Genomic DNA, 23755 nt, shown 5'->3' with positions numbered 1-23755 from the left:
ATTTATGTAAATATTATCCTGGTATTAAAAAAAATTTCAATAAATTTGGGCTTGTTTGTTCGCTGTGACATTCTATGTTAATTGACTATCCCTTCGGACACTTAAATAAATAATTAATTATCGCTAATTGTGCCACAGTCAATTATTAACGCCAAGTGAACTGGACAAGTACAAAAGTCAAATGACAATACAAACTCTAAAATCGGCGAATACCACAACGAACAAGAAAACCTTGAAATTCCAAGGATTCATAAAAGGATCGTTCGCAATATTTCTCAATGTCAACAAAATGGCAGGCCATTCCATCACAAGGACTATCTCCTGGCGATACTGTTAAGACTAAACCTCTCGATAAATTGAGAAAAAAGAAATAAAAAATCTCTTCTCTCAATATTATAAATGACTGTTCAAAAATAGACTATGAGTTACAAGTGTTACCTTAAATTACAGAAGAAAATATATATTAGTTCACAGTTCAGGAATGAAAAAACTTGGCATATGAGTTAAACTTTAAAGCTCGAGACGTTTCTCTGTGCTTCCTTCTCCCCCCTATTCTTTTGATTATTTCGCTGGACTAAGCAGTATTCTCCTCCTAGGTGTACTGACTACCACCTGATTCCTCTTCCTGGCAAGTTCCACCGCATGTTTCCACCCATATATCAAAGGAAATATTTCTGCATCGATAGTCTCTGGAATGGCATTGAACACATCAATGTCATTTTTCCCAGGGAAATCACCATCGATGAACCGACGATCATAGGCGGGCCCATCCTCCTCAGCGAGGCTGTAGTCATTCTCCGAGTCTTCCTCAACGTCTGTTCCATTTGGTGTTTCCGGTGGTGTCTGGTACTCCTCATCTGGAGAAACATCACCAAGAATGCATGTAAAAACCCGAGAAAAATTGAATAAAAAATAAATAATTACCTTCTTCGGAGTCAGTGCTGATGGACCTGCCGAGAGAGCACATCTCCATCTGCTTTGTCAATATCTCCATCTCATCCACTTCCTGGGAAAGGCGGAACTTAGGCTTACGTATCGTCAGTTTACTTCTCACTATCTTCGTCTCATCCTGTATATTTTGTTTTTGGGTAAACATCCTCCTGAAGTAGCTCTCCAGTTTGGACAGCCCCTCGATGGACGTAAGATCAGCGGCTTCATTCATAAAAGGCCACCATTCGCTCCAGTTCACTCGATACTCGTGCGCCAAGTCTCTTCCGACAGTTTCAAGTCCTTTCTCAGTGTCCAGGAGTCTCACCTCTGGATCTCTGTGCCTTGGACTGAGAAACGTGAAGGAGTCGTTGCGATGATTGTTATTTCTATTGGGTGTCCTGGACAATCTCGGTGGAGTCTTCCATTTCTTCCTAAACTCGACAGCCTGGGACTTACTCATGGGCCCAGCCATCGCCTTGACCTCGACTTTGGGGGACAGGGGATCGACTTGGAGTCTCGGAGGACTCGATGGAGAGAAGGGCATGCCTATCGTTGGCTGGAGGGAGTTGTCCTCAGCCCTCAATACTGGCACGTAATACTGATCCTCAAAGAGCATTCTAATATCTTTCGCGAGATTCTGATCGTCCTGACCCTTTCTACTGCAGATTGTCTGGACTGGCAGGACGCCGAACTTATTTTTCATATTTTTTAGGCACTGGGGGTACGACAGCAAAATTTTCACCACCTCGATTTTACCAAACTTTGCGGCAAAGTGGAGTGGTGTTTCGTGTAGACCCTTGTCGGGAGTATTCAAATACAGATCTAACCAGATTTTTGCAGTGGTTGCGTAAATCGATTCGCCCCCTTTGCCGTACAAGAGCTTCACGAATTTTGGATCTGATACAATTTCTAAGATCTTTGCACACATCTCGGGCTCTTGAGTTTTGGAGGCAGCGACATGCAAGGCGTTGTACCTGCAACCTTCCTGGAAAAAGCAAATCGATTAGTTCCTTTAAGAATTCAATAACAATTATGCAATAAAAAAATTTTTAATCCAACAGTTTTTGAAGATTATTTGTTCAGAATGACAACCTCACCTGGAGAATAGCTGGAGTTTCACCTGATGAAATTAGATACCTAGGATTATCCCAGACCATCTGCATGACAGTAGCCACATCGCCACTCTCAATGAGCTTCCTGAAGAAAACCAGATCCTGGGATTTAGGCGCCTTAAAGGAACTCCCTTGCCCCTCCCCAACTGGTAATTGAACTTTCGAATTTTTTTTGGCACCTGTAGCCTCTTCAAAACCATGCTCAGCATATTTTTCAGCCTCTGACCTCGACTTGAATGTCTTCAGCCGAGCTGCCTCGAAGGCCTTGATGACAGCCAATGCTACCTGCTTATCCGTGTACACATGGGTTATCTCTAAATAAAATTGTATGTAAGTATTAGTCATTGATAACCTCAAAAATTAAAAAAATAGTCCCTCCCAGTCAGATCCTGGCCGTATATTTTTATTTACCTTCAACAATAGTCTCAGGATCTCTCGGGATGTATACAGCATGATAAACAAGGTCATTAGTGCTGTTATCACAGTTGTTATCATTCACTTGCGATGTTTTGTTGTCATTTTCCTCGGTCTCCCCCATTTTGTCATTTCTCCAGTAACTGGGAAATAAATAACGAGCCACGATTGCCGAATTTATCTCGTACACCTGATGCCAACGTTCAGCTGATTGACATTCAACGTGGCATTCACCTGTCAACACCTTGATAACAACTGTACTCTTTATCTTTGTTTTGTTACAAGTGAATAATAACAGAACACGTCAAAAGACGGTTGGAACATTTTCTCATTTTTCGAATTTCGAGGGTGGCAATACGCAAGCGCCATTTTTTTATGCTCCGCGCATGCGACAACCTCTTGGCACCCGCGTAATTTTGAAATTGCGGGGTTTTTTCACGTTCGAGATACTTTCAATCGCGGAATATTGAAACTATCGCGTACGCGCTAAATTTCACTTTTAATTTCATTTATAAAACAATTCAAAAAAACAATTCAATATTAATTCAATTGCATATCAATTAATCAATGAATGATCGTTTTTAAAAATAATGAAGTAAATAACTGAATAAATAAAGGGACTTCCTATTGATTGGCTTAAATCTACGGATTTAATTTCTGAGTGCAATTATTTATTCAAATTCTCCAAAATTATTGAACTGAGTGGATTAAAAAAAGGAAAAAATGGACAATGCAAGAAAGTGCAAGATTGTCCTGCCCTGGAATAATGCACTGCGACATAGGGCGCATCCACCACCCCTGGGACCCAGCCCGTGCATCCCACTCAGTGGCTCTCATCCTAGAAAACTCAATACACGAGAATACAATCGTTCATCACTGACAAGACAACAACTCACTGTTTTTATCGTTATTTACCAATAATGTGAAATACCAGCATTTACCCAGTCTCATAAATAAAATATATCAGCTGCTGAGTGAGTATTCAGTAAAAATCCTCAAGTTTTTCATACAGTATTCTATTGAAATTTTTAATTCATCAAATTCTGCTCCATTGTGACCTGTGCACCAATACAGCTGCATTGACTCATGGATTAAGGACCTGACTGCCAGGTTATGTGAAAAAAAAAATTGATATTTAATTATTTCGGAGGCTCTGGGAAATACGCCGAGGCCATGGGTCAGGGTACTGACTGTCCGGATAGACCCACTGAGGTCAGTGTCATCAGATTTGTATCCAGAAATCGAACGATCGAGGAAATCGCACCGAAGAAGGTAATGCAGGCTAGATTGCATCTTCGATGTGTAGCTCTGTCTCGCTTTATTGTACCGCCATTGATGCCTCTCCCCCCTTTCCATGGTCTGAGGTCATTGGCCTCTAATCCAAAACATTCCAGGGATTCGAGACAAAGGCACCCTTTTGCCTATTCCCTGGACCAACCTTTACTTTTTCATTGCACTATGATTATAAAGTATTATTCATGATTATTATTTACGGTTTGCTCCAGGAAATTTTTACGTGCAAGCAACAGGGATGCGGAAAAATCTTTACTAATCAGGATGAATTCAAGACACACGAGGCTCTAGAGGAATTGAAAATTCGATTTATGTAAATATTATCCTGGTATTAAAAAAAATGAAAAATATGAGTCTTTTCAGTCATGAAATTCAAGTGATTTGTCGCTTTTACAGATGCCGCGAGCCAGGTTGCGGCAAAGAGTTGTCAGACCCTGGGACAATGTGGCGTCATTACCAGGAGTTTCACAGTAACGAGACGAGTGTCTTCGTGTGCCCTTACACAAGCTGCGGTTCCCTACACAGTACCAGTGAAAATCTGGAGGAGCACATAGAGAACAGCCACCGACAACCACCAGCCCTACCAACAGAACCCGAAATAATCTGCTTCGAGGGTCCAGTCAGTACCCAAGTGAACAGTGAAGATGAGCCCCTGAAAACCACTGGTGATGAGGAAGAAGAGGATCTCGAGGAGGAGGATTCACCTCAGAATGAGGACGAGGAGTTCTTTGATCGTGATAAGAAAAACTCCAGATTCACAAGGACCACTGCCACTCGTAAATCAAATAACTATATAATCACACCAAATGGTGCCCAAAATAATGAGAGATACTCGAGTAAAGATGAAAGACTGACTCGAAATGATACCGATAGCCAAATCACTGCCGATACTAAAGAGATCGACGAATATAGTTCTAACGATTACCAAAAAAATTCACGAATAAATGAAGCCTCTGAGGAAGAATATTTCATAAATATTTATGAGGATACACCGAAGGTAGACGCCGAGGAGATTGTCTTCGAGGCAATCGATGAGAAAATCCAGGATCACAGGATTGACCTGGGGAATTTAGAGAGTGTATTCAGGAGTGGACTCGAAGGGGAAACGAAGAAGAGTGATTCGAGTAATGCCGAGGGTAATGGAAATTGCAGTGAGGACGAGGAGTACACACCAAAGAAACAGAGAATGTCTAGGTACAAGCAGGAACAACCGTATAAATGTGACGTCAATGGGTGTGGAAAAACGTACAAGTACATATCTCATTATAGACACCATCAGGATAGTCACAAGGTGCAGGAGAATAATTCGGTTAATAAATTGAGCAAGCCAACGAATAGACAGAGCAAGGGAAAGGCAACTACTGTTAGTTTTTTCTTGTGAGTATGATGAGCCATGAGATAATGGATAATCAATTTTGATAATTGTTCGGGTGGTTTAAATAATTTGAAATTTGTTGCAATTGCAGATGCAAAATACCAGGATGTGGGGCACAAGCTAGCAATGTGACTACACTGTGGAAGCATTATCAGGATAATCACGCAAATTCAAAGGCAAATGTCACTCAATCCACGAAAAACAATCAATCATTTCGGTAAAAATAAATAATTGAATTGTGTTGACGTGAATAGTAAAGGAATGAATAAAAATTTGCAGATGTAAAATATCCAACTGCGAAATGGAATTTCGCTCTAGTGCAATGCTGTACAAGCACTTCAATCAGATCCATACAAACGTGACACAAATTGATGGTAGCACAAATGGAAAGACTGGCAATGGGAATATTCATTTTAGGGACGATGGAGTTGCCCAGGTAAATTTTAAGACTGAATTCAAAGCCAAGTATGTTAACACGACTGATGATTACGACGATGAGGAGAGAAATATGTCGAATGGACTGAGAATTAAGGAGGAGTCACGTGATTGATTCATCACAGTTTTATGATGGTAATTTATTGAGTGAATTTTTGCATTTGGTGGAGGGAATAATAAGCATTTCCAGGAATTCGCAAAGGAATAAAAATTAATTATGAAAGAAAAAGAATCATTAAATTGGTAAATTTGAAAATAATGGAGGAATGAAGTTAAATTAAGTGTTCACTTTTACTGTTAACAATTAGGAATATTACTTAGGCATTATATACAGAATTGACTGCCACTTGTGATTATATACGAGTAATAGTAATTTTTTTTAATCGTTTCTAGCGAATTTAACGCTCGAAATGAATTTCATCATTTTCTGAGATTAAAAAAATGAAAAATAACAGGTAAAGGATAAAATTTTACTTCCGTCTCGTGTGTTCCTCCTCAGGTCCACATTACTGCAATTCACTTCTTGACGTTACAATGACACTGTCAATACTGATAGTTTAAGAACATGAAATTAATTTATTTATTATTAAATTGTGATTGATACTGAGATCTCTCGATCTGATGGTCACGATTAAATTCACTACTTGAAATTATTCAAATGAAATCAGTCCGAACGCGTCACTCAACTTTGCTACATTAATATAATTAACGAAATGGTAAATAGGTTGTATTTAAAGTTGCTTGAACAAAAGACTATGCACGACAGTCGTATTGCTAACATGTGAATATTCTAGGATTGATAATAATTATTCAAAGTTATTAGGATAATTAACGATTAGGCTTTGGTGTCTCATTGAGCTCAACACGTAAATTCAATGAATTTTTCCAGAGTTATTACTTTGTAATTTAAATTTAATTATATATTGGCACAAGACTCCTGAATTATTCAATTCAGCCGTACTGATTTCTACTGTTTTATATATGAATTAATTTATATCGTTTTTTAATGGTGAAATAATCAATGTCGATGAGGGGGTGAGTATGTTAATGGACTTTATTTGTGGAGAAAAACTCGACTGTACACAATTATTGTTCTTTTCTTAGTCCTTGAGAAAAATAATAAAAAAACATCTGTGCAATAAGTAATTTCGATGCAAATTTAATGTTTAAAAATTCAGAGACCGTGAGATTACTATTATTCTGAGTGACAGAGTGGGATTGGAGAAATCGTAACTCACTGGGGATAATTTCCAATCTTTTTTTGGAATTACAAAGATTGCGAGCAAATGAGACCTGCGACCTGAGAACGAAGATGACCTCCAGGAGACCGCATTCCAATCAAAATTGGCCCCATTTTCTACGGTAGAATTATGATAGAGAAGTAGACGAATGAAATGAAATTTACCACTCGGCATAAATAATTTTACGAATAATCATTCTCTTTTATTTACAAAAATCTAATATACATAAAAATAATGGTTGTAGTTGGTAGAAGTAATAATTTATTTACAGTTTGTTTTAACGCACATCGTTAATTTGTCACTCATTTTCTTCTGCTTCATATTCTTTCGTAACTGGCGATTAAATGCATTGATAATCATAAATTCGGTTTATCATCGAAAATTGGTAATTCCAGAGGGAAAAATCAATCATTTTGTCAATTCGAGAATGGAATAAATTCCACTGAACTTATTTCGAGTCTTCGTGTTGGATAATTAAAAATTTATCAATAGTGCATTTTGTACAAGGATTGTGCCACTGGACTTTCAAATACCCGATTTAGAAAACTAGGAATTAATTCCTCATTCCGATCAATTTAAGAATATCCCATTACACTTTTCAATTCTAACTAATCAGTATACATTGGATTTTCAATTAGTCGATTTGTGTTTCCAATTGTATAAAAAATCAGAAATATTGCAAAACAATTAGATTTACTAAAAGTATTCGGATATCCTTAAATCAGTAGAAAAAGTGGTAAAATGCGACTGGTTAATCTCTAATTTCACCACCTCCATGTTAAATGACCTTGCCCTCGACGCCTGCTGGAACACTCCCCCGAAACTCTAAATCTAGCCAACAAAAGGAAATTGTGGATACCCAACGGGTGGTGGGTAGTACCCAGGAAAAGCAGGTACAGTAGGTTGAACAGGAAGAGTAGTAGTGACATAAGTAGTAATTTCTGTGGGGACAACCTTCGTGGAGAAGAGGGTTGTGTACGCCGTTTTAGCCCCGAACGTGAGCTTCAGCACCCTAGAATCAGACACAGTGGCCAATGTCTGGGTGACAAAGGGTGCACTGGTGACAGTGAACTGTGGCTGCTGCTGGAACAACGGTACCTGGGGCAATTGCGGCACCTGAGGGGGAATTAATGGTGCTACAGTCGACGTACCAAACTCGTACGAGGTACGTGGTACTGTTGCAACTGGTCTGGAGAGTGTTGAGTACACAGTATTTCCATTGTTAACAAGGGGAATAACGTGAGATTCGTAAACAGTCTCCAGGACAATCACAGGGCGTGAGGTTGTGATCACCTGAGGTGTAGCTGGTGGTGGTTGACCGAAATACTTGAGTAGGGCAAGTTGTTGGGCCTGCTCTGGAGTGAGTTGAGGCTCTGGAGCAGATGTCGTTGGAGCCTCCTTCGGTTTTCCAGACGACCTGAAGACATCAAGATCATCTACATCTGAATTGGGAACGACTATCCTCTTGGGGATGTCCTCGTCGTCCCTGTCGTCGTCACCGAAGTCCAGCTCCAGGTGGAGCTCACTTCCAGCCTCATCCAATTTCGTATTAAATTCGTTAAGAGTCTTTGAGGGAATGAATTGATAGATCTCTGAAGGGGGAAGTGTCTTTGTTGCTGTCACCATCCTGGCAATGTTGTAGGTCTGCACTAGAGTAATTGTCGATGTGTTGCCAGCTGCCACCACTGGCAGTAGGTGGGTCTTCAACAGGGTTTGAGTCGTTGTGAAGGTTTCCGTCAGGGTCTCCAGGGGTGGTGTTGCCTGGTTTGACTCCAGGGTTATTGCTGGAAGAGTTGCTACCGAGGAGTCCAGGGGGAGTGAGGACTCGTATGCTGCACCTGTATTCGCCAGGATGTTCTCGGTGAGGGGCTCGGTGGGTGTTGATGTCGCTGTTGGCTCGGCTGTCGCAAATGTCTTCTTCATGGTTGATGTCACTGTTATGTAACGCGTGTTCTTCATTGTTCCCACCTTGAAAAAAATTATCGGTGTGATCGAGTGAAGAAAAGAGAGTCATTTAGAGGAGAAATGGAGAGAAAGTCGGAGGAGATAGAGTGCTACTTCCGGTGGAATGGGGTATCCTGATGGAATATCTTCAATGAATAAGTTAAACCAGTTTTAGTCTTTCAGCCATGAGAAACATATATTAAGGGGCATTTACCTGGAAGGCATAAGGTGATTTGATGGTGGCTATTTCGAAATAAACGTCATTGAAGTCAGCTGGAGTGGATATTTCAACGTTGAGAGTTTCAACCGGAAGACTGTGCTCGGGTAGTGGCTGATCACTCTGGACACTCGTTGAAGACACTTCTTCCGTCTCACTGGGATCTAATTCATCGTCGTATGTACCACCTTCCTGAATTTTTTTCTGAGCAGGGGGAAAGGACAATGGAGTTTTCTCATCAGTTGTTGTTATTGTTGGCTCATTTGTGACGGGTTCGAGTGTTGATACTCTCTCTTCATCATCCACCTGCTTCCTGATGGCAATACGGGGCTTCGGAGTCGTTTTGTAGGACCAACGCCCCTGGGTACGTGGAAGTTTTATTTTTGGCATTGGATTTGGATTGGAGTTTTGCTCGGGTTTTGGACGGATGGGTTTTGAGGGGGAGGTGAATGGTTGGGAGTTGTTGGGGCGGAATCCAGATCGACGACGAGATACCGAAGCTTCTGTTGTAGTTGTTGTTAATACTCGGTTTCTAAAGTTTGGGAGAAAGAAAATTTTGTCAGATTTTTCTCATCCTGCGAAATCATTTGTGAATTTGTGGAAAAAAATTATCACAATGTTTACTCACTTGTAACTCGGCCTGGACGTTGTAGCTCGATTCTTCCCCTGAATCCTCGGCTGTTGTGGAGCTTCGAAGTTGTCACCATCATCGTAGATCTTGTTCCGGAATTTTGGTCGAGCATGAGGAGCCGTATGTCTTCTAGTTGTCTTAGAACCAGGTCCTAAATTCAAAAAAATCACCCTCAGTTTATCAGTTGATTCATTCAATCTAATATTATAAAACAGATAAGACAATGAGACCTTCAACAGGTACAGAAGACTCTTCCTGCTGATGAGCTGGAGTGGGCTCCAGCTGTGGCTTAAGTTTCCCATGCTGTGGCCCGATGGTTTTTAAAATCCTCTGAGAATTCGTAGGGCGTATTTTCGCTTCTGGAACCGCTGGGGTTCCTCCTTTGACAATTCTCGACGTGCTCTGGAGGACTTGGGCATATTTTCCATTGATATAAGTACCAAGAACAGATGTTTCATGCACTGTTGTCAATCCATCTTTGACGATGGTACCACCCAGTCGTGTGACCAGTCCCGTTGGATTTTCTTTCTCCTTCTTGGGGGATGGACGAGGTTTAACCGGGGCCTTCGACGAGGGCCTCAAATTTATCAACTAAAAATTCAAGTCGAACCTCAATTATCCAACGAAAAGCGCATAATTATTTATTGAAATGAAATATTCAGCGAATTGAATTTTTGTTTTTGAATTTTTGGAATTCATAGAATTCATAAAATTCACAGAACAATTACTTGACATGAATATTGAGTAATCTGACAGACAAAACAGCTACAGAACAGTTATCCGGGGGCTTTTGCCATTCGCATACCTTGTAAGTCTCGTCGACGACTTCAGTCGGTTGTTTGGACAGGTAATCATATTCTGGCTCAGCGAGATTATTTTTTACTGGTTTATTTCCATCAGCAACAACTTGAACGACAGTTGACAGCACAGGAGCTTTAGTGCTCTCGGTCAAAGATTTTGCTGGCTGCAAAGTTGGATAATTTTCCCATGAGAATAATAAGCAATCAATCCATTAATTACAATAAACAGTGAGGTAATGCGAACAGTAATTCTTCTTCATAAAAATGATTGAGCGTCTGATTGAAAACCGCTGAGAGAATTCTTACGAGAATCTTATGTAAATCGATTATCTCGATAGAAAATCGATGAGAGTTTATCAGGTGATTATTACATCGCACAGTCGTCGTCTGAATCGTCTGATTCATGTAGGAAGTTGCGATTTTTATTGATCGTAGATTATCAACGTGAGAACGAAAATACCTGCATTAAATTTGACGCATTGCTTATGATTTTTATTGTTATTCCATCAGAGAATTGTTGAATTAAAATAGTAAGATGATACCTCTGGATTTTCCTGGTCTTTTTTTATAACTGAGTTGACGATGATTTTTGTATTCTTCGATGGCTTCTTCGTTTCACCATTGTCACTCTTGTGGGTTTTGCTCGGTTGTATCTCGATATGTTTCTTAGGAGCTGGTGGTTTAGTCTCGATCACAGGCGCACTCGTGGGTTTTTCTCCCTCTTTAATCAGATTAAAGACAAAAATTGCGTTTTACTTATATTTTTTTCCATCTCTATCATCTGAATATTCTAAAAGATGGGAGAGTAGTCCTCGAAAGCATTCGTAGGTGGAGAAAGAGGAATGATTTGCGGTTTTTGATTCATCACTTCGGAAGATGTACGTTATGAAATAGTTTTGAGTAATAGGCATGGTGTCTCAATGCCACTGAAGCACGATCATCTGATTCATATGATTTCTCGATCTAATCCTGACGTTACAATGGAATTTATGACACCAGGGGTCGAGGTCAGAGGTAAAAAATCAGTGGGTGGTAAAAGGATTCTAGGCATCAGACAAAGGCATCAAGTGAACGATGACGGATTGCCAAAGGTGTCAGGGTTTCTTAGTGAGACAATCACCGCGGAGAATGACTGATTAACTATCGAAGGAGAAAATTACAAACAAAAAATAAATAACGGCACCTTCTCTCCGTTTTGATGAGATGGTGACAGAGACATGAGAATCGAATCGAAAATTGTTAATGAAGAATTTCCTGAGGCCAACCACAACTCCACCAGATCTGCACAGCCTCTCAGCTGTTGCATAATGACCGAATGTTTCGATTTACTAATGCCAGTTTTTAAAATAATTCCAGTTGTGAAATTTATCCTGTTAAGAATTTCAATTTGCTAGCGGATTTGATGATATTCTTACCTGGTGGTGCACTTTGAGGACTGAAAACCATCACGGTATTGCCGATTGTTGTTGTAAAATCTAGAAAACCGTAGACCGTTTGAGTGATGAAGTCACTCTTGTTAGCCTCTGGGTCATTGGATTCTGCCACCTCCACTGCATTATTGCTGTCAATGCCACTCGATTTGTACACCTGGCCAAGACTCACCGACACTGAAATTACAATTTTCAATCCATCCTCAACTATACCATCGAAAAAAAAAATAAGCAAACAATTTTTAAAATCCCCAAAAGTCACATCTAAAATCTGGATCTGACTTTGTCTAATAATTCAATTTCTCCACCAACCAAGGGTTTATTTCCCAAACATTTCCCACATAGAGGAGTCAACATAAATATTAAATTCACAAATACAGAAGGAATGATAATTCACCCTTGTCCCTTTCACCGAGAAACCTTTGTGCACCTAAAATGGAAGTAGATAAATAGTATCCGAGTAATAATTCACGTATCGAACCAGTGGCTTGAAATTATCCAGAAGAGAAAAATAGGAAATGGTGATACAAGGAGAATGGGCCGTTGGTTATTCTGCCCAGAGCGAGAAAAAAGACATTCCTGTAACGAGCACTCGTTCATGAAGGATAATTACTCCCTATTTTTATTCGATTTTATTCCACGTAATAAGTCCCCGATGCGAAAATCATTTGAAATCATTAAGATCCATTCCGTTTACGATCTTTTCACTTAAACAATTAAAATACTTTCATTATGGTACTGATACAATCAATAGACGCAATTGCGTGTGGAAAATCACATGGATGAGTGATTATACCACTGATATGGGAAAAGTACTCATGCGTTTAATACCATGTGTACTTGACAAATAAAACGTGTGGGAACGTTTAGGCATTTGGTAATAACGCGATACATGCGAGGGGCTCAATCGATTCAATAAAACCCAATACATTGATACATTTCTCTCAGAACATTATTGCCAAATTTTTGAGAAACTCTAGTGGCGCAATTGATTGTTACTCTGATGCGTGAAATCGAAACATTTGTAATGTTGACCATTTACGTTTTATTTTGAGCAATCGATCTGATTTTTTAATTCTTCGTATCCCAGCGTGTACTCAATTTTTTCTATCGCGATCCATAAAACCAATTATTTATTAAAATAAAACAAAATAGTTATTGAAAAACTTACCACAGGCGAAGATAATAAATAAATTACTGTATTTTGATGACATGACGCTGTCAATCGGATCGCATTGTATGATTAAGAAAACCTCAAATCTGAAATTAAAAAAATGTAATTAGAAAATCAGGGAGCGAATTATAAATCATGGAGGAGGAATAAATCATTCATTCATTGTGATTTTCTCCGGTTTCATTATTCAAAAACATAAAAAGTATGAGTTTTGTATTTTTTATTCGATTTAATATCACAGGAATTCTAGAAAGAATTCTGACTCAAATGAAATAATTCTCGAGAGTTTCCTTCAGCTAAATCAATTGAATAAAATTAAGTAGAGGGAAGGAATGAGAAGATAAACCTGAATGATCATTTGATTCTCATGCCATTTAAATAATTCCTAGAGTTTCTGACACAATCATCAGAGCCATAAATAAATAAGAGGTATCCTATTTTCTATTCATATCTTCACAATAAAATACCGGGGTAATACTATCAATCGGCTTTACCTGAAGTCTTCTCATTATTGGATAAACAAGTCGACCCTGGAGACCGTGGGAATCTCCATCGTTTAATTTTAAAAAATGTAAACATGTAACAAAATCCATTAAATTACTCAGCAGTCTGTAAACATGACATTATCTCCGGAAAATCTCCCCAATTTACCAACTAATTTTACCACTTTGTTACGTAAAATTGAAAGATAAGTTGAGACCTGGATAATGCAGGGAAAGAAAGGAAAAATGAATAAGAGCAAAATAATAAAGCGATGAAGTCTATTTGCTGGTGAGGACAAGCTCATGCCTTTCACCCACTGTTGCAACAGAATAGAAACAGCATTTAGGTACTCCAATATGTATTATATATATATCTTGGTGGTTATTTTCTAATATTGTTAACCCAGTGAATGAGATTTCCCCGATTTTCTCGGATTTTCCAACCGGGAAATGACCGCACGCCCAGGAAATCTCCAGTCAAGTGATAGAAATAATTGCACTGCAATTTCTACACCAGTTTTTAGCGAATATCTCAGGACTGAGGGAAGATATCAATATCTTTGTATAAACATTTCTTGCAGGAAAAGATGAGTTCGGTGAAAATGGTTATTATGAAAATATCGGTATCTTCCTTCAATGCCGAGATATTTGCTGAAAGCTGGGAATAAAAAATGCAGTTGTCCATGTTTCGGGTGATATTGTTTCATTAATGAATGTTTTAATTAATTAAAGTCGGTAATTGAAGTCAGGACGATTTGAGTTCTCAATTAAAAATTCAATCCAAGTTCTTGGCGTTATTTATGAGAGAACTGTTGGCGTAAATTAAATCTCGTCGGGTCAATGGGATTATGAAAGAGTCATAGAGTGGTAGTTTCATTGTCAGAACAATTCAAGGACTTGAATTATGTACTGAAATATTTCATGGAGTAAATGAGAAGGAGTGGCCCTAGGGGCAATAAACGTGCTCAACCGATATCCCATTGTCGTCTGTCAACTTATTTAATGAGAATGTTGCTAAATCTTGTTTTAAAATTCCCAGCGCCATAATCGATTGTATAAATAATTTATCGTTCCTATTTGTTTATATTGTATAAATAATTTATCGTTCTCATTAAAAAAAAAAAGCTGCTAAATTCAATGCATAAATAAACCTAAACACATAAATATTTGTAAGTCAAATGTGTGAATTTTCTTTTAACAAATTTATTGAGCAAGTGTCATTATTTCAATTTCTCTCGGTGCATTCATCTGCATAATTTGTTTATTGAGTTGTGGGGGTCGATTTAGCAGCTTCGGTTGATGATTCGGATAATAGAAAATAATGCAAGTGATATTTTTGTTGATAAGATAGTAGAGGAACAAAAGGAGGAAATAAACTGCGGATGAAAGCGGCGGAAGTGGCACACGGTACATTCGATTTTACTCTCTTCGTATGAAATTCGATTTCTAATATCCGATGATCCACTTAAAGACGAATAGATCGAGAAATTTGTCAATGTCCCATTTTACTGATTAACAAATAAAATATACTGAGAGAAACAATCACTACCCGATTTAAACGAGTGAAGTAAATTCACAATTCAAATTTAAATATTTCTTTACATTTAATTGGACGTGATTTAATTCAATTGACATTAAGAAATTCATTTGGGACAACAACATTTTTTCTCCGTGTGGCAATAAACAATCTATTGTTCCGCACTCTCTTCACTTTTTTACGGATAAAAAAAATGTTTCATGAGTAATTCATGAGCGAAATAATGAGGTGAATGCACCCTGGGGTCAGCCCACGTGAAATAATTCTGTAAAAGGAATAAAATGCAGAGAGCCGGACAGAGAAATAATTCCTGACGATTTTTCGAGGTTTATGAAGAAAATAGAAGGCCAGGGAATTTCTTTGATCTCTTCACGATAATTTTTTAATTTTTTCTTTTCATCAGACCAGGATTAATCCAGAGTCAAGTCTTTGTTCAACTTATCGGGATTTATGCTAATTTTTTTATCGATCGATGAATTCAGCGGTTGTTTTTTTCACGATCAGGGTCTCCGGATTCGACCGTGAAAAATAATTCGGAATCGATTAAATTTTATTTGCATATTGAGTGAGTTGTTTACCTCGTTATTCGGATCTATCGTCTATGGATTGAGGAGAAGAATATATTTTTATATATATAAATGGGTTTTGGTTCCTGGAACTTGTGAATTGATGAATAATTATGAATTCTGAGTTATTTGCGGAAGTTTTTTGAATACCGATTTTTCAAGAAACAGAAAATTACATCATCGATACAAAATATTTGCATAAAAATTCAAACTTATTGTTATTGTGTTTGAATATCAATTGAATTTTTCGTGACAAACAAGTTGTGACGCTGTTTAAAAAATTCAATGGAAATACGAAAATAGTAAAATAATTATCATTATAGTTATATAATAATAATTATTGTTATTACTGTAATGTATAAAATATAATTTGAATGATGCTGTAAAAATAATTGTAGTTCGTGCAATGCAGTAGTGAAGCTGCAGTAATTGCATTTAACGTACTATTTGTTCAGTGAATTTTATTTTGTTTATTTGGAATTCCTGTGGTGTCCTCCCACGCATTTTTATGCTGTTCAGCATTCTCGGGGATTTTTCCCCAGGACTTATCGTTGTACCCCGACATCCTCGAAAATTCTCATTTTTTTATCTCGCGATCGAGGTCACCCGGGGAGTCTAACATATATATTTTTTTTTTCAAGTTATTCGAGATGAGACTGAATCCGGTTTTTCGAGTAATTATGTTTCTCCTGCCTTTCTCTGTATTCTAAGACGCCCTTTCACTTTCCAGTCGACAGGGAAAAATTTTCAAATGATCGACGAGTGTCAATGGGACGAACAGAATAATTTTCGAATTAGGGCAATCCTGTTGTCTAGAAAATGAGATTTAGGGTATCGACGGGCAACACGTGGCAAAATTATTTTCCCATCGTTTTCTACTTTTCTCCGTCTTTATTATTTTTTAAGGCTTGTACTTAACCATGTGGATGTACTTTTTATTATTTTACACGAATTTGCTTTAAATTGCTAATTTTTCACTACCGATTTTCGCAGTAAAGAATATTGAACGACTGGTAATTGGAATTGATGGTAGAGTATTCAACTTGGAAAAATTTTAGAAAATAATTATGTTAATTGTATTAATGGATTGAATCAATTGAAGTCTCTAAATGGAACGTTAGAATGAATTTAATAAAAAATGTGTGAAATGCTGGGATTTATTTAAGGTTTTATGATCGGGGAATCTCGTACCCTGACCTCATCCACTTATTAATGAGTTAAATGGCCTCGAGGTCATCGGAGGTCCCAGGAATTCAGAATTCCCAGGAATTCAGAATTCCCTCTCCACAAAAATCGGTTTGTAAATAATCTGCAGATTATTCACAAAAATTTTCCTCTAAAAATTTTCCATTATAAAATTTATTGAATAAAAATTCTCACCAATCTTTTCGAAACATTCCACTTTTAAAATAAAAAAACTAGACTGTAAAAAAACCGGATGAGACAAATTTCCAGGGCCGCAACCGAAATTTAAACGCACTAATTGAAGGACAATGCCAGATAATTTCGGATAATACGACTCATCATTATTTTTCTTTCTTCATACCTGAGAACACAGATGATATCACTTTTTCTCCTCAAAAAATTTTACATGTGACGCAATGGTAAACATTGAATTCACCCGTCGAGATTTCAATGGTTCGCAGTTAGCAATGAAATTCCCATTGAAACGGAAATAAGATCTCACAATGCCCTAGGATTTTCCCCTCATTCCACAATACCTACGATTACATAACTCGCCATGTAATCCTTTTTTGCTGAACCCTCAGCATGAATGCTCAAATACGTGCGCAAGAAAGCCCGCAATTATCTTCATTAATTCCGACTTTTCACATGCCAGCGAAACTTAAAATTCCCAATAAAACAAAACAAAAAAAAACTATTGATTTATTTACTCTTCACTCATAATAGATTATCCTCTATTGAATTTATTTCCGGTGACGATAATTAAGTGAAAGTTATGCGCAATCGGTTGATTAACTCTTAATGAACGCGTGTACTTAATCGTGAGATCTTTTCAATAAAAATATTATTCACTTTGAACTATTTCGCTCACATTTCGCGGATTTGGTGGCTCGTTTGAATTGTTTTTTAACAGTCTTTTAACCGACATAATCCATAATTGGAGACACTCAACAGTAAAAATATACAGCACAATTCTCTCGTAACGAGGTATGACTCCGGTAAATTTATCTCGTTGAATCACTGGAAGTATTGGCGACCCAATTTTTAATTGACTCGTTGTTTTCAGTTCTAGTCGATATTTTTTTATTGCACCGGCACAATCTCCTGGGACTCTATTCGCGCGAGTCGTTAAATTTCTGGGATCATTAAATTTCATTGAGAAAAGGTGGCAGGAGGCATATGAACCAGGAAAGCTCGGATTACTTCTTGTGTCTCGTAAATTTTCATCTGAGAATGGAAATGCTAATGAAATTCCTCGGTGAAGAATTTTCACTCCCTAAATATTTTTAACATCCCATTTTTTCGCCATTAAATTACATCATCTCCTCTCTCTTTTTTTTATTCATTTATGCCAACAGAAGAAATCATAATGTAATGATTATTGTAGGTATTGCTGTTATTGCTAGGATAAATTTAATATATACAACGAGAAATTGGAAATGTCAATCATAAAAATATTCCATGGGAATAAAATTCCAGTGAATATTCAATGAAATATGACTTATCCTTGCAAAATTTCCTAGAATTTTTGACAACTCCATAATTTAATTATCTGTTTCAAATCCTCAGGCAATATTCTCTCCAATTTAATGAATCAATTAATTAATTAAATCCATTTACTCCTTCCTGTCCTCAACGTGTTTTCAATTCCATGTTCATTAGTAAAATTTTAACTAGACGTGTTTCATTAATTTAATGCAGACGGAGTAATAATTAATGATGGGAATGGAATGAAACCAGAATTATTCTACAGTAACAATAAAAGCATGAAGATTAAATAAATTTTTAATGAAACTCGTCTCCATAATTCTTGCAGCAAGTATTTTCTACATAGTGACAGGGAGATACAAGAGACTAGCATTAATCAAAATGTAGAAATAAAAAGAATGTGAGAATATTTCTCCCCCGGGGCGACTCCCCCGAGTCCTTGATTACATACCACTCAAGTTTTATCGCATTTTCACGTGTAAATCACGCGAGTGCAACATTCACGCATTTCCTCGCTGTTATTTTGCCCCACATTTCAGAATGTTAACACGTGACCACACGATTTTCTTAGAAAGTTTAAATAAAGACCAGAGTAAAGCGACTGAATTCATGGCCAGGATACAGTTAATTCATTTGTAACCGGATATTTGCAGCCACTATATGAATATTTAATTGCTTAGTGACAATGACATGAGCCATTCATCATTTGCTCACTCTATCACCTGATAATCTAATATCAAAACAAAAATGTGTAATCTGACAACGAGATTTCGTTGGGACATGTTGAAAGTAAATAGCTATTTTTTTATATGTACGTAATGAATGGGAATTCGTCAAGGACATAGAACCCTGGTGAACACCCAGATGAATGCAAATTTTTCTGGGTGAAAATGCGATGGCGTAAATGGAAATTGGAATTTCAAGTTGTACACGTGAGTCCTTGATTGCGGATACTAGTTGTAATTGTGTCGCACGTGTGTTCTGGCGAGTAAGTGGACATTGAATTAGATGTTGATATGATAAGACTTGAATTCATCGATGAGGAAAGAGAAACGGGATTGCAATGGCACGTGACAATTGCTTAGAAAGTAAAAATCCAGCCGAATACACGAGGTATGCAAGTCAAATTTTGCAATAATGGGGTTTACTCCGAAGGCTAGTATTTCACAATCCATGGAAAAAAAAATGGTGACCAGGGGGGGAGGTGTGTGGAGGGGTCAGCAATTTTTGTACTCAACTTTTTTTGTGGAAAAACGGGAATTCGAGTGGAAATTCCACCGGCGGTGCCTGTCAAAGAATTTTTCTCGAGACATTTTATTTGTGGGTTTTTTCATGTCAAACAGGTCTACGTTATTTGAAATTGTTAATTAACCTGATGGTCATTGTCGAAATATGTTCAATATTGAAAAAGGAAATTGTTCATCAATATAAATAAAAAATTTCAATTCAGACAAACGGGAAATATAAAAAAATATAGAATAGGGTATTTCTACATTTAACACATGTACTGGCAGAAACGATGAGTACATTGACTTTCACTTGATTTCATTAGACGTAACGCGAGCCCAAAGAATAATAATAAATGAGTTCATACCTTCCCAGTAATTCCACGACAACACGAAATAACGCAAAAAAAAAAATTAAAACAATGCCTAAGAAAAGTACCCTAGAGCCTTTAAAGTGTGAAAATTGCGAGTAAATAACGAAGAGTGAGGAAAACTAGATCTACAAGTGACACATAACTCACCTACTAAACTCGATTTATTTCAATTCGATTTCAATTCCGGGGGAGAAGTGAATTTACCCAAGAAATAGATTCCATAAAAAAAATGTTGTGCAGTTCGGAAATAAGGCCTACCCATACCTCGACAATTTCATGAAGTTACTGACCAGGAAGAGACTTGTAATACTCGCGTAAGTGTAAAACTCGTTACAGTCTCACGACAGATATGTTTTTCATTGCGTAGAAAATGATTTTTCTAATGCATTCTTATAAAATTAATGAGCCTCATTAATACCACCAACAGGTGCGCAACTAATCAGTATAAATAAACTAGATTAATAAGAATTCATGGAGAGATTGACATTTGAACCAATTTTTTTTTTCGTCCACGATGCAACGATCCAATCATTTTACACATGATATTGTACGTAATGATATTGTATGCACATAATATTGTACATGATATTGTACGCGATATTTATCCCTTTTTTTTCGAGATGATTAGAGTCATTTAAACGCTCAAAGTTCATTGACTACACCCACACAATGTATTACCCTGATGAGGGATTTCGCCTGACACACGTGATCTTTCCCATAGATCTTCTCCTGGTTGTTTCTCAGCTTCACATTCAATTCACACGGCTTTCCAATCTGCCTCGAGCAAACCTGGTACTTGTCATGTTGCTCATGAGGAGTCACTACCTCGGGAAGAAATAAACAGGAAGTCATTTCCTTGAAAGTGAAATCATCAGAGCTATTTGAAGTTCCAACCGATGTTGGCACTCACTGTCCCAAAATCTACAGGGATTCCACTCGAAAATGTCAAAAACCTTCATCTGCGGATCCAGATGCAGATATATTTGAAGAACGGAATTGTAATTGAGAGGCGATTTTGGGAGAACTGAAGATATTTGATGAAGACATTAAAATTTATGGATTATCGACGGAGAAAGTGAAATCGTGGATGACTTGACGAACAAGAAGATAATATCTATAATATTAATATTCTATCCTGCACTAGGAGATGAGTGTAGGTTGAAGTCGAGAGGGCGTGTGAAAATCGAAGGACAAGAATTGAATCGTCTGTGAAAGTTCTCATTAATTTTGAAAATTCATGAAATTCTGGATTTTTCAATCTTTCGGACACTTGGAAATTAAATCCAATCAAATTTCTAATAAAATTCGTTCATTTGGGAAAGTAATGACTCGAATTTTGAATATTTTCGCTCTTTCTCGGTATCATCTAGGCCTAGAAATTATTTCCAATGCTCACTTCATCATTTCTCCATTTTTTATCCAATGAAAGTACTTATTACAAATTTCTTTTCTGTCTGATATTTTTATAACAAGCCATTACATTTAATTTTCCGAACAGGAAAAGAACTCGGAGAGAAAGTGAAACCACCGAAATCAGCGCAAGGCAAGGGCAATAGCTGCTGATAATAGTAATCAATAAATAATACATCAATACGAACAAGAACCTGATGATCACGTGGAAAATCCTGAAGAATAACTCAATACCACCGGAAGTCTCAGACGTCAATAAACTCGCAATTCAATTTTCCTCAAATTACAGACTCAGTAAACTAATCAGAAAACCTTTCAAAACATTGAATACATGAATTAAAATAATCATGAAATGAAAACTTCCGAGAGTAGATGTCCCGAGGTAAACGATAATTACCATCTGGAGAGTTTTGGGCGGTCCAGAGGTCGAAGAAAGTGAGGATTCAAATTCAGGAGAAAAGAACTGGAGATAGAGCCAAAGTTACCCTGAACGTTGAAAAATATTCAACACTCATCATATCTCCATTCACCCAATGACAATTACGCAAGTTTAATAATTTTCTTGCTAGATCTCAATAATCCACCTGAACTAATTACCGCGAAAATCATTGGAATGATTTTTTACCTGTGAAATACTTGTGGACGACTTTCAGTCGGAGTCTTAACTCGTTCGACCTAAAAAATTTCCAATTCATTCGTCTTCAAACTTTCTCAGCTGTGGCGAGACTCGTTACCGAGGTAAAGTACCTCTCGAGAATTGATCTTACAATACATCAGGAGTCAGGTTTGATCGTAAATCTCGAGTTAGTGGTGGATTATATCCTCTTCGTTGCTATTCTGATGCATATTGCATTTACCTGTGGGCACGGCCTCTACTATTACTCATTGCACAATCTATTGCTATATCTATTGCTCTAGGTAATCGCTCCTTCGGTCCTCTCCGCCATTTTTATTTTATTCCCCTCGATAAATGATGAATCCATTCAGAACTTATGCATAAAAAAAACGATTATTCTGGTTCTTCCAGAGAACTGGGTGAATGTCAATTGACTAGACCAAGTGGAATCTTCAAATTGTTTTTAAATTATTACTCAAACTCAATTTCATTCAATTATTTAAACTCCAATTTGGTGGATATCAATTAAAATAGTATTTGAGATATCTTTTACATGATGTAATTATCAATATTTGATGGTATCAATCGAATATCATTTATGAATTCGACGCGGGAAAAGACATTTCAAAACGCCATTCAATAATTTATTGACAACTAATTTTCCACGGATATATCTCGTTACACAATTTATTGCCCAGAGTAATCGCTTCAATTATGGGTGCAGTGGAGGATTTTTCTCTCATTTCTGTAGGTCGATTGTAGCTGCGTTCGTGGATAATAATTCTTTTTTATTTCACTATGAGAAATTGAATTGCGCGCGAAATTTGAGTGGACGATACATTCGGATTATTACGCTAATCTGCGGTAATCCGTTTTTATAGGAAAAATTAGAGGTGTAAATTGGATTATCAATTTTCAATTGGTAGGAAATATTTTCGAGAGGTATAAAGATATTGGAAAATTAATGCCCCTGGGGATTACGCTCTCTGAACATTCTATCAGCAATTCTCCATCGATTGCACAATCTATTTCCCAGGGTATGGATGCACCTCGAATAGTTGATGTTTTTTTTATAAACGAATTATCCAGGTGAATGTGAATGTGACGATTGGGGTAAATGGAATATCTGAATTACTATGTTCAATTGCCCGCGCAATAGCAAGCCCAATAATTGCTAATTGTATGTCTGTGATTATTTGCCTTCGGCTAATGCACCTGGACTCCAGGGTATCCCTCCGGGCCAATTACAACCCGTCGTTTCCACGTTTCCCGAATTATATGCAATTGCTATTTCATGAGATTTCATTTGAGAATCATTCAAAGAAAAAGAAACGAAAAAATCCAATTCTTATTGAATTCGGAAATTCTTTCGGATATAAAAAAAAATTTATATTGAAAAAAGGAGAAAAAATTGTGGGAAAAATTTATGATTAAATTAAATAGTTTGTTAAATAGAGAATCGACTCACCCTTCTCCCGCCAAATGTTGGGCTCGAACTCGTGTAATTCAAACTGTTAGGTAACACCGGATTTTAAGCACCTGAACATTCCATGGAGCTCGCCGACGAGTGACTGAAGGAATGGCAGGAACAACAGAGAACTCCTTGCTGTCTCCACACCACCCAATCCCCAAATGGCTTTCACTTTGTTGCTCACCATCGCGAGGAGACGAGCATCAATCCTCGCACCTATCTGAAACGAGAAAATTATTCGTGTGTGATTGTTCAAATGATTAAACATTTTGGAATGGAATTCCATGTGCAAGTCGCTTTGCGCTCTTTGCGCTCTTATTTCGCTCTCTGCCAGAACACAATATTTTGTCAATATTAATTATATTTCTTGTAGTTTATTAATTTTTTTTATATTGTAATGGTAA

General features: G+C 37.4%; 3 protein-coding genes across 4 annotated transcripts; 1 reads left to right on the top strand and 2 right to left on the bottom strand.

Moving 5' to 3' along the window:
• Nucleotides 1-38: 38 nt before the first annotated feature.
• Ankle2 (ankyrin repeat and LEM domain-containing protein 2) lies at nucleotides 39-2779 on the bottom strand. The gene is made up of 4 exons (XM_011313083.1): nucleotides 2454-2779; nucleotides 2028-2356; nucleotides 925-1915; nucleotides 39-857 (listed from the first exon to the last, which is right to left on the bottom strand). Exons 1-4 carry the CDS (start codon nucleotides 2578-2580, stop codon nucleotides 562-564), a joined length of 1743 nt encoding a protein of 580 aa, XP_011311385.1. The 5' UTR covers nucleotides 2581-2779; the 3' UTR covers nucleotides 39-561.
• Nucleotides 2780-3295: 516 nt separating this feature from the next.
• On the top strand, nucleotides 3296-6690 carry LOC105271504 (zinc finger protein 410). Its single transcript, XM_011313082.1, has 6 exons — nucleotides 3296-3430; nucleotides 3531-3728; nucleotides 3962-4062; nucleotides 4146-5126; nucleotides 5216-5341; nucleotides 5404-6690. Exons 2-6 carry the CDS (start codon nucleotides 3630-3632, stop codon nucleotides 5672-5674), a joined length of 1578 nt encoding a protein of 525 aa, XP_011311384.1. The 5' UTR covers nucleotides 3296-3430; nucleotides 3531-3629; the 3' UTR covers nucleotides 5675-6690.
• Nucleotides 6691-7001: 311 nt separating this feature from the next.
• LOC105271503 (flocculation protein FLO11) lies at nucleotides 7002-23628 on the bottom strand. Of its 2 annotated transcripts, XM_011313081.1 has the most exons (10): nucleotides 23349-23628; nucleotides 12994-13082; nucleotides 11808-11999; nucleotides 10935-11113; nucleotides 10398-10556; nucleotides 9823-10183; nucleotides 9590-9743; nucleotides 8959-9493; nucleotides 8094-8768; nucleotides 7002-7916 (listed from the first exon to the last, which is right to left on the bottom strand). In XM_011313081.1, the coding sequence occupies exons 2-10, from the start codon at nucleotides 13034-13036 to the stop codon at nucleotides 7632-7634; spliced, it is 2583 nt and encodes an 860-aa protein (XP_011311383.1). In that variant the 5' UTR covers nucleotides 13037-13082; nucleotides 23349-23628; the 3' UTR covers nucleotides 7002-7631. The 2 variants fall into 2 exon arrangements, with proteins under 2 accessions (XP_011311383.1, XP_011311382.1); XM_011313080.1 differs by having other exon boundaries at nucleotides 7002-8768; nucleotides 23349-23627.
• Between the last annotated feature and the right edge of the window lie 127 nt (nucleotides 23629-23755).

The sequence above is a fragment of the Fopius arisanus genome, unplaced genomic scaffold, assembly GCF_000806365.1.
Source record: "Fopius arisanus strain USDA-PBARC FA_bdor unplaced genomic scaffold, ASM80636v1 scaffold00111, whole genome shotgun sequence".
NCBI lineage: Eukaryota > Metazoa > Arthropoda > Insecta > Hymenoptera > Braconidae > Fopius > Fopius arisanus.
This window is presented reverse-complemented; position numbering and strand designations above follow the sequence as displayed.

Bases quoted from the DNA above. Each gene is read 5' to 3' on its own strand.
- Ankle2 (XM_011313083.1), bottom strand. From the start codon at position 2,580: ATGGGGGAGACCGAGGAAAATGACAACAAAACATCGCAAGTGAATGAT. The intron at 2,357-2,453 runs GTAAATAAAAAT...AATTTTATTTAG, and splicing joins TCCTGAGACTATTGTTGAAG to AGATAACCCATGTGTACACG. The intron at 1,916-2,027 runs GTGAGGTTGTCA...TGCTTTTTCCAG, and splicing joins AAACTCCAGCTATTCTCCAG to GAAGGTTGCAGGTACAACGC.
- LOC105271504 (XM_011313082.1), top strand. From the start codon at position 3,630: ATGGGTCAGGGTACTGACTGTCCGGATAGACCCACTGAGGTCAGTGTC. The intron at 3,729-3,961 runs GTAATGCAGGCT...GGTTTGCTCCAG, and splicing joins AGGAAATCGCACCGAAGAAG to GAAATTTTTACGTGCAAGCA. The intron at 4,063-4,145 runs GTAAATATTATC...TCGCTTTTACAG, and splicing joins GAATTGAAAATTCGATTTAT to ATGCCGCGAGCCAGGTTGCG.
- LOC105271503 (XM_011313080.1), bottom strand. From the start codon at position 13,036: ATGTCATCAAAATACAGTAATTTATTTATTATCTTCGCCTGTG. The intron at 10,184-10,397 runs GTATGCGAATGG...TTGAATTTTTAG, and splicing joins TCGTCGACGAGACTTACAAG to TTGATAAATTTGAGGCCCTC. The intron at 8,769-8,958 runs GTAAATGCCCCT...ATTTTTTTCAAG, and splicing joins AATCACCTTATGCCTTCCAG to GTGGGAACAATGAAGAACAC.